At 46.6% G+C, this 14,100-nt stretch overlaps 2 protein-coding genes across 8 annotated transcripts in view; one reads left to right on the top strand and one right to left on the bottom strand.

Moving 5' to 3' along the window:
- Positions 1 to 14,100, top strand: part of ZSCAN22 (zinc finger and SCAN domain containing 22) — a 202,727-nt gene that overhangs the window by 167,304 nt on the left and 21,323 nt on the right. Inside the window, exons 1-4 of one of the 5 annotated variants that reach the window (XM_049900406.1) lie at positions 8,838 to 9,112; positions 10,760 to 10,898; positions 12,010 to 12,172; positions 12,255 to 12,978. In XM_049900406.1, coding sequence (XP_049756363.1) covers positions 12,495 to 12,978 — 484 coding nt within the window. In that variant the 5' untranslated portion in view covers positions 8,838 to 9,112; positions 10,760 to 10,898; positions 12,010 to 12,172; positions 12,255 to 12,494. Of the gene's footprint in view, positions 1 to 8,837; positions 9,113 to 10,759; positions 10,899 to 12,009; positions 12,979 to 14,100 lie in introns of those variants that run through there. The other 4 variants (XM_049900411.1, XM_049900410.1, XM_049900408.1 and 1 more) reach the window with 4 other exon arrangements.
- LOC126085248 (zinc finger protein OZF-like) lies at positions 838 to 8,738 on the bottom strand. 3 transcript variants are annotated; one of them, XM_049900443.1, is made up of 3 exons: positions 8,666 to 8,717; positions 4,565 to 4,665; positions 838 to 3,016 (listed from the first exon to the last, which is right to left on the bottom strand). In XM_049900443.1, exon 3 carries the CDS (start codon positions 2,740 to 2,742, stop codon positions 1,543 to 1,545), a length of 1,200 nt encoding a protein of 399 aa, XP_049756400.1. In that variant the 5' UTR covers positions 2,743 to 3,016; positions 4,565 to 4,665; positions 8,666 to 8,717; the 3' UTR covers positions 838 to 1,542. The 3 variants fall into 3 exon arrangements, with proteins under 3 accessions (XP_049756400.1, XP_049756399.1, XP_049756401.1); XM_049900442.1 differs by lacking the exon at positions 4,565 to 4,665 and having other exon boundaries at positions 8,666 to 8,738; XM_049900444.1 differs by lacking the exon at positions 4,565 to 4,665 and having other exon boundaries at positions 838 to 3,011; positions 8,666 to 8,714.

The raw sequence follows: 14,100 nt of genomic DNA, 5'->3' as shown, positions 1-14,100 counted from the left end.
TATCTCAATAAAGCCATTCTACAAAACACACACTCACCTAGATATGCACATAAGGACACACGGACACACAAACACACATGCACAGGTGAGCACACACGCCTCACAGAAGCAGCGCCTCTGGCCTCTGCGTGGAGGACCCAGAAGCTGCCCCAGGGTCCCAAATCCATTCCACCAACACTCTGGGGCACCTCTGTGATTCTCCCCCACCATCCGCTGCCATGGAAGACTGGCCTGAACCCCACGCTCTCGGGGCTTCTGTGGGAAAGCGCCAGATGCTGTCACTGCCAGGAAAGCACCCAGGGGGCCAGGAGTCAGCCAGCTGCCTGGGGAACACGTAAATGAGTGTGCATGTGCTTATATATGAGAGTGAATGTAAGAGTGTGACTAGATGTGTCTATGTGTATGTGAATGCATGTGACTAATTAACCATGTGCTACTTGCGTGTGAGTGAATGTGTGACTGTGTGTGAAAGTGTATGTGAGGGTGTGTATATAAAAGTGTCAATGTGTATATGGACGTGTACATGAGAGTAAGTGAATGTGTAAGTGTATGTGTGACTGTGTGTAACCATGTGTGTTGCGTGTGTATGAACGTGTGTCGTATGAGTGTGAGTGAATGTATGTATGTGGTTGTACATGGTCCACGAGTAAGTTTATGTGAATGTGTCAGTGTGTGATGAATGTGACTGAGTATAAATGAGTGTGCATTTGAGAAGGTGTTAGTGATGTGGGGTTGGGCTAGGCAGAGGGCTCAGGGCTGGACAATCAGGAGCCGTCTCGGAGATAAAGCACAGACAGGAGGCAGATTTGGCTATTCAAATTAACTGATACAGCCCAGGGAGTGCCTTGTGCACAAAAGCAACTCATTGAAGATGTGGTTTATTATTACAATTATTGGGGGTGGGCTCCTGGGGCTGTGCCTTCAACAACAGAAGTGTGATGGCATAAGACTGCGAGGAAGGCCAAAGAAGTGAAAGCAACCAGTGCTGCCCGCAGAGCAAAGCCCAATCCAGTGCATGGTGCAAAGTGATGAAATGAGTCTCAGCAAGGAAAAGCAAAGGATTCCTTGGATTAGGATACCCATGGTGTGTCCACCAGTGGTCAGAAGATGGAAAGGGGGTGTTTACACAGAATGTCTAGAACAGACAAATCTGTAGATAAAGAAAGTAGCTTAATGGTTGCCAGGGCTGGGGGGGAAGGGAAGGATGGGAATTGACCGCTGATAGGTTCAGGGTTTCTTGTTGGGGTGATGAAAATGTTCTGGAACTAGATAGTGGTGATGGTTGCACAACTCTGTGAATATACTAAAAACCACTGAATTACACTTTAAAAGGGCAAACTTTATGGTATGTCAATATAGCAATAAGAATGTTAAACATAAAGAGAAAAAAGAAATGGAAGGGGGACCCGACAGAGGGGCAAGCCCCAGCAAAGAAGACTGAAATGGGGAGAGCCTCTGAGGTGGCCAAAGGAGGGTGGCAGGTGAGGTGCCGCGCCCCCAGGAGGTGGGACATGAGGCATCGCTGGCGGCGGGACACCGGAGCTATTCCCTGGAGTGGAGCTTCCGGTGCTGGAGGAGGTAGGAGCTGTATCGAAAGGCCTTGCCGCACTCGCCACAGGTGTAGGGCTTCTCGCCCGTGTGGATCCGCTGGTGCTGGGCAAGGTGCGAGCGCTGAATGAAGGCCTTGCCGCATTCCAGGCAGGCGTAGGGCTTCTCGCCCGTGTGGATCCGCTGATGCTCCACGAGGTAGGCGCTCACACTGAAGGCCTTCCCGCACGCCGGGCACTCATAGGGCTTCTCGCCCGTGTGGATCCGCTGGTGCTGGCTGAGCTGCGAGCTCTGAACAAAGGCTTTGCCGCACCGGCCGCACGCGTAGGGCCTCTCCCCACTGTGCGTCCTCTGGTGGGTGACGAGCGCAGTCTTCCACATGAAGGTGCGCCCACACTCGCCACACGCGTAGGGCCTCTCGCCCGTGTGGATCCGCTGGTGCTGGCTGAGGTCCGAGCTGCCCTTGAAGGCCTTGCCGCAGTCCAAGCACTCGTAGGGCTTCTCGCCCGTGTGGATCTTGTGGTGCTCAATGAGGGTGGAGCTCTGTCCAAAGGCCTTGCCGCACTCGATGCACCGGTACGGCTTCTCACCGCTGTGCATCCTCTGGTGGCGGATCAGGGGCGAGCTCCACCGGAAGGCTTTCCCGCACTCCTGACACTGGTAGGGCTTCTCCCCAGTGTGAATGCGCTGGTGTTTCCGAAGGTCCGAGTTCCCTCGGAAGGCCTTGCCACACTCCCTGCATTTGTAAGGCTTCTCCCCGGTGTGCGTCCTCTGGTGCAGTGTGAGGGTGGAGTTCTGAATGAAGACCTTCCCGCACTCGCTGCATTCGTAGGGTTTCACACCAGTGTGGATCCTCTGGTGCTCGATAAGGTTGGACCGGCACCGGAAGACTTTCCCACATGCGCCGCACAGATACGGCTTCTCCCCGGTGTGAGTCCTCTCGTGCACCGTGAGGGCCGAGCGCTGCTTGAAGCCCTTCCCACACACACTACATCTGCAGGTTTTCCCGCTCACACAGGCTGCTTGCAACTCGGCTGGCTCCCGAGCCTGCTCAAAGCTTCCTGCATGTGTGATTAACACAGGAGCTTTCTCTTCCATGGCAACACTGTCTGGTTTGATGGAGCTGGAAGGCAGCCTAGCACTTCTCACAATTTCAAAGCCCTCAGAGCATCTTCCCCCACTAGGGGTTTCCATGTCCAGGACTGACTGTGGTTTAAAATCTCCTTCCTGGAAAAACAATTGTTCTTCCAAGTCTTTGGCAGAATTTCTGTTCTGGTTCCTGGAATGGGCCTCGGATGTGTGGATGTCTGTTGAGGGCAAAGCCTGGTAAGACCTCTTCTGTTCCCACCTACATAACCATAACTATCCTGGCGACTGACTGCAGGTCTTTGGATTAGCCCTATGGCCACCTGCCTTAATCCCAAAGTAACCAAGGTCACAAATGTTGACTTTGTTGGCTTTTTCTACACTGAAAGAAAAAAAAATCGAAAGGATTGTTTAAGTGGATAGAATTACTGGTTCAAATCTTTACCCCTCCTTGACCATATTTTAAGGTTCCTCTCACTAAAGGAAGGAGCCCTGGAGGCACAATAGTGAAGTACTCCACTTGACTGCTAGCTAAAAGGGCCATTGGAAAGATGTGGTGATCTGCTTCTGTAAAGATTATAGCCTAGAAAATCCTATGGGGCAGTTCTACTCTGCCACATGGGATGGCTATGAGTTGAAATTGACTCAACAGCACTCAACAACAACAACCCACTAAAGGCTATGTGGATGTCCCACTCTTTCCTTGATTTTGCATTTAGGCCCCCTTTCCTGGGGATATCTAGGGTACATGGCTCAAATCCCAACTCTGTTACCTCTTCACTGTATGACCTTGGGCAAGCCACTTAACCTCTCAGTGCTTCAGTTGCCTCTATAAGATGGGATGGTAACAGCATCCCCTCTTAGAGTTGCTGCAAGGGTTCAGTGAGTTGGTACGTGCCAAGCTCTTAGCACAGAGCCTGGAACAGAGGAAATGCTCAAGAAAACTCAGCTGTTATTCTTATCACCCTCTTCTCTCTCCCTGGGAGGCCTCACATACTCCCACTGCCCAACAGCTGTACACCAACCCCTCACGCCAGACCTCAGTCCTGAGTTTCAGGCCTAGCCAGTCAGAGGCCTGGGGCCCATCCCTACAGATGTAGGTCCCAGTAGCACCCAAATGCCAAATGCACAGTAGAACTGCCTAGCAGCACATGCACTCTAGAAAAGGTTGTACAATTGGGGTTGACTCCCAATTTCCTTATCTGGTTCCTCCAACCTGCCCTTGACCAGTGTCTGTATCACATCAGCCAGAATGCTGGGGCTGCTCAACCTTCTTGTTTCTCTCCCTCCCACTTGACTCCTCAGACCCACCACATCCATCTCTTGAGCTGTGCTTGACTTTCCCCTGCTTTCGCCATGCACACTGCTGCTGCCCCACCTGTCAAGACTCTCCACTGGTCTCCTGGCTTTCAGCCTCTCTGACCTCCTCTCCTGTTACCCTCCCCTGTGCTTGCCCAGCCCCATGAACAGTTTTCTTGCTGCTCCTCAAACACACCACCAGGCTTGTTTCCACCCCAGGGCTTTTGGTTTTGCAATACTGTCTGCTGAGCCCACGTGAGGGGACCCAGGCCATAGTAAAATGGAGACGCACTGTTATGGATTGAATTGTATCCCCCAAAATGTGTGTCAACTTGGCTAGGCCATGATTCTCAGTATTGTGTGACTGTCCACCATTTTGTCATCTAATGTGATTTTCCTATGAGTTGTAAATCCTGCTTCTGTGATGTTAATAAGGCAGGTTAGAGGCAGTTATGTTAATGAGGCAGGACTCAATCTACAAGATTAGGTTGTATCTTGAGTCAATCTCTTTTGAGATACAACAGAGAGAAGTGAGCAGAAAGACTAGAGAACCTCATACCACCAGGAAACAAGAGCCAGGAAAATAGCACGTACTTTGGACCCAAGGTCCCTGTACTGAGAGGCTCCTCACCTGGGGAAGATTGATGACAAGGACCTTTCCCCAGAGCTGACAGAGACAGAAAGCCTTCCCCTGGGGCTGGCACCCTGAATTCAGACTTTTAGCCTCCTAAACTGTGAGAGAATAAAGTTTTCTTTGTCAAAGCCATCCACTTGTGGTATTTCTGTTATAGCAGAGCTAGATAACTAAGACACTCACACACCACTTCTCCAAACATATGGAAGTTATAAATGAGGTTAATTCACTGTGAAACAAAGCATGTTCTAAAACTGATTGTGGTGATAGCTGCCCAGCTCTGTGAATATACTACAAACCACTGAATTATACATGTTAAATGGATGAACTCTACGGTATATAAATTCTCAAAAGATATTTAAAATAATAAATTTTAAAAAAGTAAGAATTAAAACAAATACATAAAGATAACTTTAAAATAATAAATAACAAAAGTAAAATGAACATTAAAAAATAAAAATTAGAAATAAAATAATATGTAAATAATAAACTGAAGAAATAGTACATAACAAATAAATAATATTCAATAAGTCAATAAAATAAAAATAAAAATACATAAAATAATAAGTTAACAATAAATAAAATACAAATATGTTAAGATAAATAAAATAAACAGACAAGAAGTAAATAATGAAAAATAAATAATTACTAAATAATAAATGCAATCATATAAATAAATAAAAATTGATGACATAAAACAAATAACAAATATAAAAATAATAAATAAAAATAACTTAAACAGACAGTAAATAAATATAAATAAAAATAAAAAATATATTAAATGATAAGTAAAATAACTGCATAATGAATAAATATAAATAAAATACAAAAAAGCAAATAAATACTAAATAAAAATAACTAAATTAATAAATAATACATAAATTACTAAAACAATAATAATTACAATAAAAATAAATGATGAATATATAATATAAATAAGCAATGAAATTTAAAATAAGCATATATTAACAAATAGTAGTAAATGACAATAATTAATACTTAAACAAGTAATTGATTAATAATTATCCAATTTATGATTATACTAATAACAGACTAATCATTAATAAATAATTTAATTAACAATTAGCTATTTATTTAAGGAGCTCTGATGCCGAAGTGGTTAAGAGCTAAGGCCCCTAACCAAAAAAGTTAAAAAGTTGGCAGTTGGAATCGACCAGCGCTCCTTCGAAACTCTATGGGGCAGTTCTACTCTGTCCTATAGGTTCACCGTGAGTCAACTGACTCAGTGGCAATGAGTTTGGTTTGGTTTTTGGTTATTTATTTAAATATTTATAAAATTATAGAATAATGAGGTAAACTAATAATCTGTTAATAAATAAGAAATACATTATAAATAAATCACCAATAAATATTATTAAATAAATGAATAAATAATACATTAATTAAATTAAACATAAATAATGATAGCATAAAACTAGTAATGAATTAATTTAAAATAAACATACAATTAATATAATTAATTAAAACATAAATGATTAAAACAAATTAGTAAATATAAAATAATAACTACATAAAATTAAGAATAAAAATAAATATATAATCAATAAGTTAAAATATGTAAAATAATAACTTATTACTGATTAATCAGTTACATATAAACCCACCAAACCCACTGCCATCAAGTCAATTACAACTCATAGCGACTCTATAGGGCAGAAAAGAACTGCCCTATAGAGTTTCCAAGGAGTGCCTGGTGGATTCAAGCTGCCGACCTCTTGGTTAGCAGCCGTAGCACTTAACCACTACACCACCACAGTTTCCAGTTACATATATAAATACTAAATAAATAAAATAATATATAAATACATTTATAAAATAAGTGAATAATTGTAAGTTAATAAACAATGAATTAATGAATAACAATAAAAAATGAATGAATGAAAATAAATAGTACAGGAATAAACTAATAATAGAACAAATACAATTGAAATATTAATAATAAAAAGAAATTTAAAATTATACATAAATAAAACAAACAAACAAACAAAAAAAAACTCATTGCCATCGAGTTGATTCCAACTCATAGCGACCCTATAGAACAGAGTAGAACTGCCCCATAGGGTTTCCAAAGAGCACCTGGTGGTTTGGAAACTGCCGACCTTTTGATTAGCAGCCAAACTCTTAACCACTACACCACCAGGGTAGGTAAATATAAAAATAATAAATAAGTAACGATAAATAAAATTAAAAAAATGATAATAATTACATAAATAAATAAAGCATGTTCCATTCTCACTCTGACAAATATTCCTTCCTAATGACCTAGAAGGCCAGGTTCACATTTAGAGTTCTTGAACTCTTCAGGCTTCTACACAAGAGCATGGCAGCATTGGATGAGCCGGCACCTACTCCTTGATGCACACCCTTTCTTTGCCTACCAGGTCTGTCACACACTGTGAGATACAGAGTGTGTCTTTTGGGTCCATGTGGACACCCAAGCTCCATGAACACCTTGCAAATGGCTGCCCCTGGACACCCCTTAGGCCTATGGATAAACACTGGTGGGGCAGTAAGGTTTCCCCTGCAAAGGACAAGCCCAGAAGAAGCTGGGCCACCTGGCAGGGAATTCCAGAATCCCTGTTATCCCAAGCATGGTCTACAAGTGGAGCTGTGCATTGGCTCTGGGCAGGACTTTCTCAGGGCTTGCAAAGGAGCAAGGGTGGAGGAGGGCCAGGACAGGGTTCATACCACCCTCACCCTGCCAGTCCTCCCCATGCAGCAGCTAGAGTAACCTGCAAAAAGCTATGTCTCAGCATGGTCTTCCTCTGCGGAAAGGGCTCTCATGAGTCCCACCTCTCTCAGGGTAAAGTCAAAGTCCACACATGATGCATAAGCCTAGCACGATCTGCCCCAACACAGGCCTCCTCTCCATCTCCTTTGCTTGGTCCATCCCAGCCCACCTTGTGCCCAACCGCCTGGAACACTCTCTCCCTGGGTTCCCCACTCTATTCAGGTCTCAGGCCAGATGCCACCTCCTCAGAAAACTGGTTTGTTTCTTTGTTTACACTCCACCTCCCCACATGACATCAGGTCTATGGAGGTAGGCCACGCCTGTTCTCCTAATTGTGGTATCCAGTCTGGTAATGCACTGGCCTGTAGGGGGTGGTCAGTAAGTGTCTGTAGAAGGAAGATAAGATATGCTCATTCCAACTCTTGGCAGCCTGCAGAGTAAGAACCCAGAAGCTACAAGGGGATGTGGTGACAGGTTGGGGAAAATAAGTACCACTATAACCATCGGACTACCTCACAGGGGCCTGCAGGACCAAGCCTACATGGCACACTCCCTAAGGACCACCACACTCCTGGTCCCAGGCTCTCAGCCAGAGCTCCAACTCAGTGTCTCTTATATACAGCCATCCACATGCACGCAGGCACAAAGGACATGTTCTCACAGTCATGCATCCAAGAACCCACCATGTCACACAATCAAGCCCATGAACACAATTACAGTCACTGTGACATTACTCACAGTCTGGGACCGCCATACTATGTCAGGCCCTCCCTATTTCCTCCATGTCTCTCTCTGTCTCACAGGCACCATCACACATGATGAAAGTCACACATGGCTGCATGGAGATCAATTCACAGGTCACATACACACAGTTACACAGAGAATCACCCATACACATGGGTTGCAGAGAGTTACACATCCACCCACCTGGACCCCCAGGTCACACATAGTCACACTTATGATACACATCCATCACAACTGCACCCTCACCCCTCACACCAGCACCCACACTCCTTCACACCAGCACTCTGCACCCCTGACACCAGTACACACATCTTGCATACCTGCTTGCTCACCCCTCACACCAGCATCCTCGCCGCCCTCAAACCGGCACTCCCACCCTCACACTGCCATCTTCACTGTCTCACACCCTCATCCCTCACTCTGGCACTCCAACCACTCACACCAGCACCCCCACACCTCACACGGGAACTCTAAATTCCTCACACTAACACCCCTCACACAACCTCGCCTTCTCAGAATGGCACCCTCACTCTCTCACACACCTCTCACACCCAAGCATCGTCCCGCCTCCCGCAGCCCGCCCCGCCGGGGACTCAGCTCACCGCCACCGCCACCCCACAGATGCCGGACCGCTGCCATTACGTCCCGCGCGCCCCCACGGACCACAACTCCCGGCGTGCTTCGGGCGGCTCGGGGCCTCTCTGCGACCGGTGGCCTGGGGCTGGCGGCGCGGAGCGTGCCGGGAGGTGTAGTCCAGGTGGGCGGGCGCGCGGGCATTCTCTGCGTTCTGGGCGCTTCGGCATCTTCTCCCGGAAGTTACTTCCCGTCGCGCCTGCTAGGTGGACCCGGGTCGGGGTCCGAGCAGGGGTCTGGGTCTGCGCTATTGCGGGTACTCCCCTGGCAAGCTCGGGGCCGAACCAGTGAGAGGACCACCGCGGGCCCCGAGATCGCGAAAGCCTGTGGCGGGGCGAGCGGGGTGTATATGTGTGAAAGACCCGCGACAGAGCGAGGGGCTGACCACCGGCCGCGTGTGGACCGACTGACGGACTGTGAGTGCGGGGCACAGGCAATGATGGGTTGTGAGTGCGTTATCCATGGACTAAGTGTGGGACCGACTGGCTGATGGAGAGTGTAGGATCGGTGGAAGAATTGTGTCTGATAGGTTGTGCTTCTGTGTCTGACACATTTTGGGTGTGTGTTTCTGACTGACAACTTGGGAATGTGAGGTTGACTGACAGGTTGGGAGTGTGTGATCGACTGACAGATTGAGTGTCTGGCTGACCTGTGGAGTGGTGTGTGCCTCACAGAGATTGTTGTGATTTGACTGAGATTTTGCAGGAGTTGTTGTTCGGTGCCGTCTAGTCGGTTCCTCCTCATAGCGACCCTATGCACAGCAGAACGAAACACTGCCCTGTCCTAAGCCATCCTCACAATCGTTGTTATGCTTGAGCTCATTGTTGCAGCCACTGTGTCAATCCACCTCATTGAGGGTCTTCCTCTTTTCCGCTGACCCTGTACTCTGCTAAGCCTGATGTCCTTCTCCAGGGACTGACCCCTCCTGACAACATGTACAAAGTATGTAAGACACAGTCTCGCCATCCTTGCTTCTAAGGAGCATTCTGGTTGTACTTCTTCTAAGACAGATTTGTTCATTCTTTTGGCAGTCCATGGTATATTCAGTATTCTTCCCCAACACCACAATTCAAAGGCGTTAATTCTTCTTCAGTCTTCCTTATTCATTGTCCAGCTTTCACATGCATATGATGCAACTGAAAATACCATGGCTTGGGTCAGGCGCACCTTAGTCTTCAAGGTGACATCTTTGCTCTTCAACACTTTGAAGAGGTCCTTTGCAGCAGATTTACCCAATGCAATGCATGTTTTGATTCCTTGACTGCTACTTCCATGGGTGTTGATTGTGGATCCAAGTAAAAAGAAATCCTTGACAACTTCAATCTTTTCTCCGTTTATCATGATGTTGCTCATTGGTCCAGTTGTGAGGATTTTTGTTTTCTTTATGTTGAGGTGTAATCCATACTGAAGGCTGTGGTCTTTGATCTTCATCAGTAAGTGCTTCAAGTCCTGTTCACTTTCAGCAAGCAAGGTTGTGTCATCTGCATAACGCAAGTTGTTAATGAGTCTTCCTCCAATCCTGATGCCCCGTTCTTCTTCATATAGTCCAGCTTCTCGTATTATTTGCTCAGCGTACAGATTGAGTAGGTATAGTCAAAGAATACAACCCTGACGCACACCTTTCCTGACTTTAAACCAATCAGTATCCCCTTGTTCTGTCCGAACAACCACCTCTTGTAGGTGAGTTGTGTGATATTCTGAAAGAGAGGATGGATGTGTGGCTGACTCAGATTCTGTATATCTGTCTGAGATGATGAGATTATGAGTGACTGGGACGGAATGAGACTCTGTGACAGAGATAATGTGAGGGCCTGTGTGTATTAGAGTGATTATGGGTGACACAGAAATTTTGTGTGGCCAGGGATATTTTGTGGCATGATTGACAGACTCTGTGCCTAAGATAGTGTGTGTGCGTTTAACTATGTAACTGACCGAGGTTTTGTGTGGAGGACTGAAATTTGAGTGTCCTGTGGATTATTCACTAAGTATGTGACAAAGGGTTTGTGCTTTGCCGTGTCTGCAGCTGAAATCATGTAACTGAGGGTCCCTGGCTGTACCTACAGGTCCATCTCCCAGCACCTTTTGTGGGCTGGAGTCTGGCAGGAGAACCGTGGATCCATCAGACTGGTTATTTACTGCACCAGCCCCATGCTGTATGCCCGTCATGGGTTATCTCAGGTAACCTTGTGGCAACCCTCTGAGGTAAGTACCATTATCTTATGTACAAGTGAGGAGGTCAGAAATGAAAGAAGCACCCTGCTGTGCTGGCTTTAGCAGCCTTGGCCTGGGGGCCTCTGCCTTATGTCAGGGAATAGGCTGAGGAGGCTGAGGCAGGTTCAGGTAGATGTGTCATAGAGATGGCCATCAGGAAATTCCCCAGAATAGGAGCTCCAGGAGTGTGAAAGGGAGCATGGAAACTGTCACTGTGTTCATTCTTGTCCCTGCCAGCTCATGCTCCCCCTTCCTATATAATAGTTCCTCATCCTTTTTCACCCTCTGTGGGAGGCCACACTCAGGCTTTCCTGGTCCCTCCATTTGTTCAGTGTCTGCTTACTACTTACCTGCTAGGAGCTAGCCTGTGAGCACCTTGACTCCAGCACACCCAGCCTCTCCAGAGAAACATACGGTTACAGTAAAAAGCCAGGGAAAGACTCAGGGCACTCTGGGAAGAGCACATAGCCTATTCCCAGGCATCTTGGATGGCTTCCAGAGAAGATCTATCTAAGATGTGGGTTAGAGGACCTGGAAGAATTCATAGGATACAGAAAGGGATTTCAGGGCAAGGAAACAGCTGGGACAATGACTAGAGAGGCAAGGGGGTGGGGTAATGGCAGGTGTCTTAGTCATGTAGTACTGCTATAACAGAAATACCCAAGGCCATAGTTCCTTTTCAGGATCCTGAAGCTCTGTTCAAAGTGACTTCCCTAAGCAGCGCCTCAGGCAGAATGATGCTGAGGCTGGCATGGAATGGAATAAGGAAGAAAAGAACTCTGAGCCCTTATACCTGCAGGGGGTCATGGGTCAGAGAGGAGAGGCCAAGTCCTTGAGAAGGGAGAGTGTGTGGCAAAAACAAAGAGCTAGGTTCTCCTAAACAAACAAACAAAAAAACCCTTTGCTCTTGAGTCGATTCTGACTCATAGCAACCTTATAGGACGGAGTAGAAATGCCCCATAGAGTTTCCAAGGAGCGCCTGGTTGATTCAAACTGCCAGCCTTTTGGTTAGCAGCCATAGCTCTTAACCACTATACCACCAGGATTTCCAAAGGAGAGGTTATGTTTCTTTTTTTTCTTTTTTTCCTTACCTTGATTATAGGAGAAATAAAGGCTCACTGTGAAAAGTAGACAACATGGAGAAATTGAAACCATCATCCACTCCTGGTGGGAATGTAAATGGTGCAGACCCTGTGGAAAACAGTTTGGCAGTTTCTTAAAAAGTTAAACAGAATTACCATATGACCCAGCAATTCTACTCCTAGGTATATACTCAAGAAAAATTAAAACATTTGTCCATGAAAAAAATGTGTACATAAATGTTCATAGCAGCATTATTCATAATAGCACAAAAGTGGAAACAACCCAAAATTCCATCAGCTGATGAATGGATAAACAAAATTAAGTAGTGATGCCTGTTACACCATGGATGAACCTTTAAAACATTATGCAAAGTGGAAGAAACCAGTCACAAAAGGCCACAGACTATATGATTCCATTTATGTGAAACTCTAAGTACAGGTAAATCTATAGAGAAAGAAAGTAGATTAATGGTCTGTAGGGGTAGGGCAGGACCCCAGATTCCACATGGTGACAAAGCTTTTACCTTCTTGCAGACCCAGTCCTGAGGTTCCAGCCATCCTGCATTCCACAGGAGTGCTGCTGCCAATGGCTGTCCTCAGGAGTCCCCTGAGCCTGACACCCTGGGAACGGGAAAGCTTCCTGCAAGTGAAGGTGGAAGATGATGAGGCAGGCTTCTCCCAGGGCCAGGAATCTAGCCTTGGTGGTCACACCCTTCACCCCGATGCTGCACGCCTACGCTTTAGGCAGTTCCGTTACCAGGAGGCAGCAGGCCCCCACCAGGCCCTGGCCCGGCTGCATGAGTTGTGCCACCAGTGGCTGCGGCCCGAGGCACGATCCAAGGAAGAGATGCTGGAGCTGCTGGTACTGGAGCAGTTCCTGGGTGTATTGCCCCCTGAGATTCAGGCCTGGGTAGGGGCCCAGCGCCCTGAAAGCGGTGAAGAGGCTGCCAGACTGGTGGAAGATCTGACCCAGGTGCTTGACAAGAGAGGTGAGGAGGAATGATGGGCAGGTGTTCACAGCTTCCTGGGCAGAGCCTAGACTAGAATTCGAGAGCATATGATCTAACCTGGGTTCGCTTACATACTCATTCGCACATTTCTCCCTTCCCCCAAGCACTCACACACTGTGCTAGTCAGATCTGTTTTGATTGCAAGTGACCAAGAAACCAGCCCAAAACTGGCTTAAGCAAAGAAGGCAAAGAGACTTCAGGTATGAATGGATCTCGGTGCTCAATTGATGCCATCACAACGCTTCTATATCATTCTGTTAGTTGAGTTTTCTTACAATAGCTTCATTCTTAAGTATATTCTCTCACTGAGCTAAGGGGGCAAAGATTGGCCCAGTAACTCCAGGTTTATGTCCTACCAACATAGAAACTCCAAGGGAAGAAGAATGTAAGAGGTCCTGGGGTCATGTGCCTTTTCTTGGCTGGCTGGATCCCAGGGACTAAATTGAGCAAAGGGTATTCTCCAAATGAAAACTAGGCTATTGGTTTCAGACTGGAGGCTGAGAGGACAGGGGAAAGGGAGCAGAAACTCAGGTATCTTGTGCGTGGTCCTTCTGAACCCCACATGTGGACACTGTTGGGGAGACTGACAGATGTTCCAGCACAGGGAGGCTGGATGGGACACAGGAAGGACCCAGCCCTGGGCAGTCTGGAGCAGGAAGTGGAGGCTCCTTCCAAAAGGGACCAGGGCCAGGCCTGACAGGACCAGATGGTAGGTCCACGCCAAGAAGAGACAACACAATGTATAGGAGGAATGTGGAGTTTGGACACAGACGCTACCGCCCCTCCTCCTCCTGGCTGTGTGACTCTCTTGTGCCTCAGTTTATCCATCAATAAATTGAGGATTACTATCATAATACCCACTTTGGTGTTTTCAAGAGATACATAAATGAGGCAATACCTGTGCAGTGCTTAGAACCATGCCTCGCACAGATTAAACATGTGGTAAATGTAGCTGTTACAATTTGGCCAGCTCTTTGAGAAACAGAACTTTCTGAACTGTTGGATCAGGCACTCTTCCTTGGCCTTGTCGGCAGTGCCCAGGCAGGGTCCCCCGCAGGGCTTCCTGGGCTGGGGCCTGGGGGCCACAGACAGACCTGTCTT

The sequence above is a fragment of the Elephas maximus genome, chromosome 11 (genome assembly GCF_024166365.1).
Source record: "Elephas maximus indicus isolate mEleMax1 chromosome 11, mEleMax1 primary haplotype, whole genome shotgun sequence".
NCBI classification, from domain to species: Eukaryota; Metazoa; Chordata; class Mammalia; order Proboscidea; family Elephantidae; genus Elephas; species Elephas maximus.
This window is presented reverse-complemented; position numbering and strand designations above follow the sequence as displayed.

Excerpts from the sequence above, each read along its gene's own strand:
- LOC126085248 (XM_049900442.1), bottom strand. The coding sequence starts at position 2,742 with ATGGAAACCCCTAGTGGGGGAAGATGCTCTGAGGGCTTTGAAATTGTG.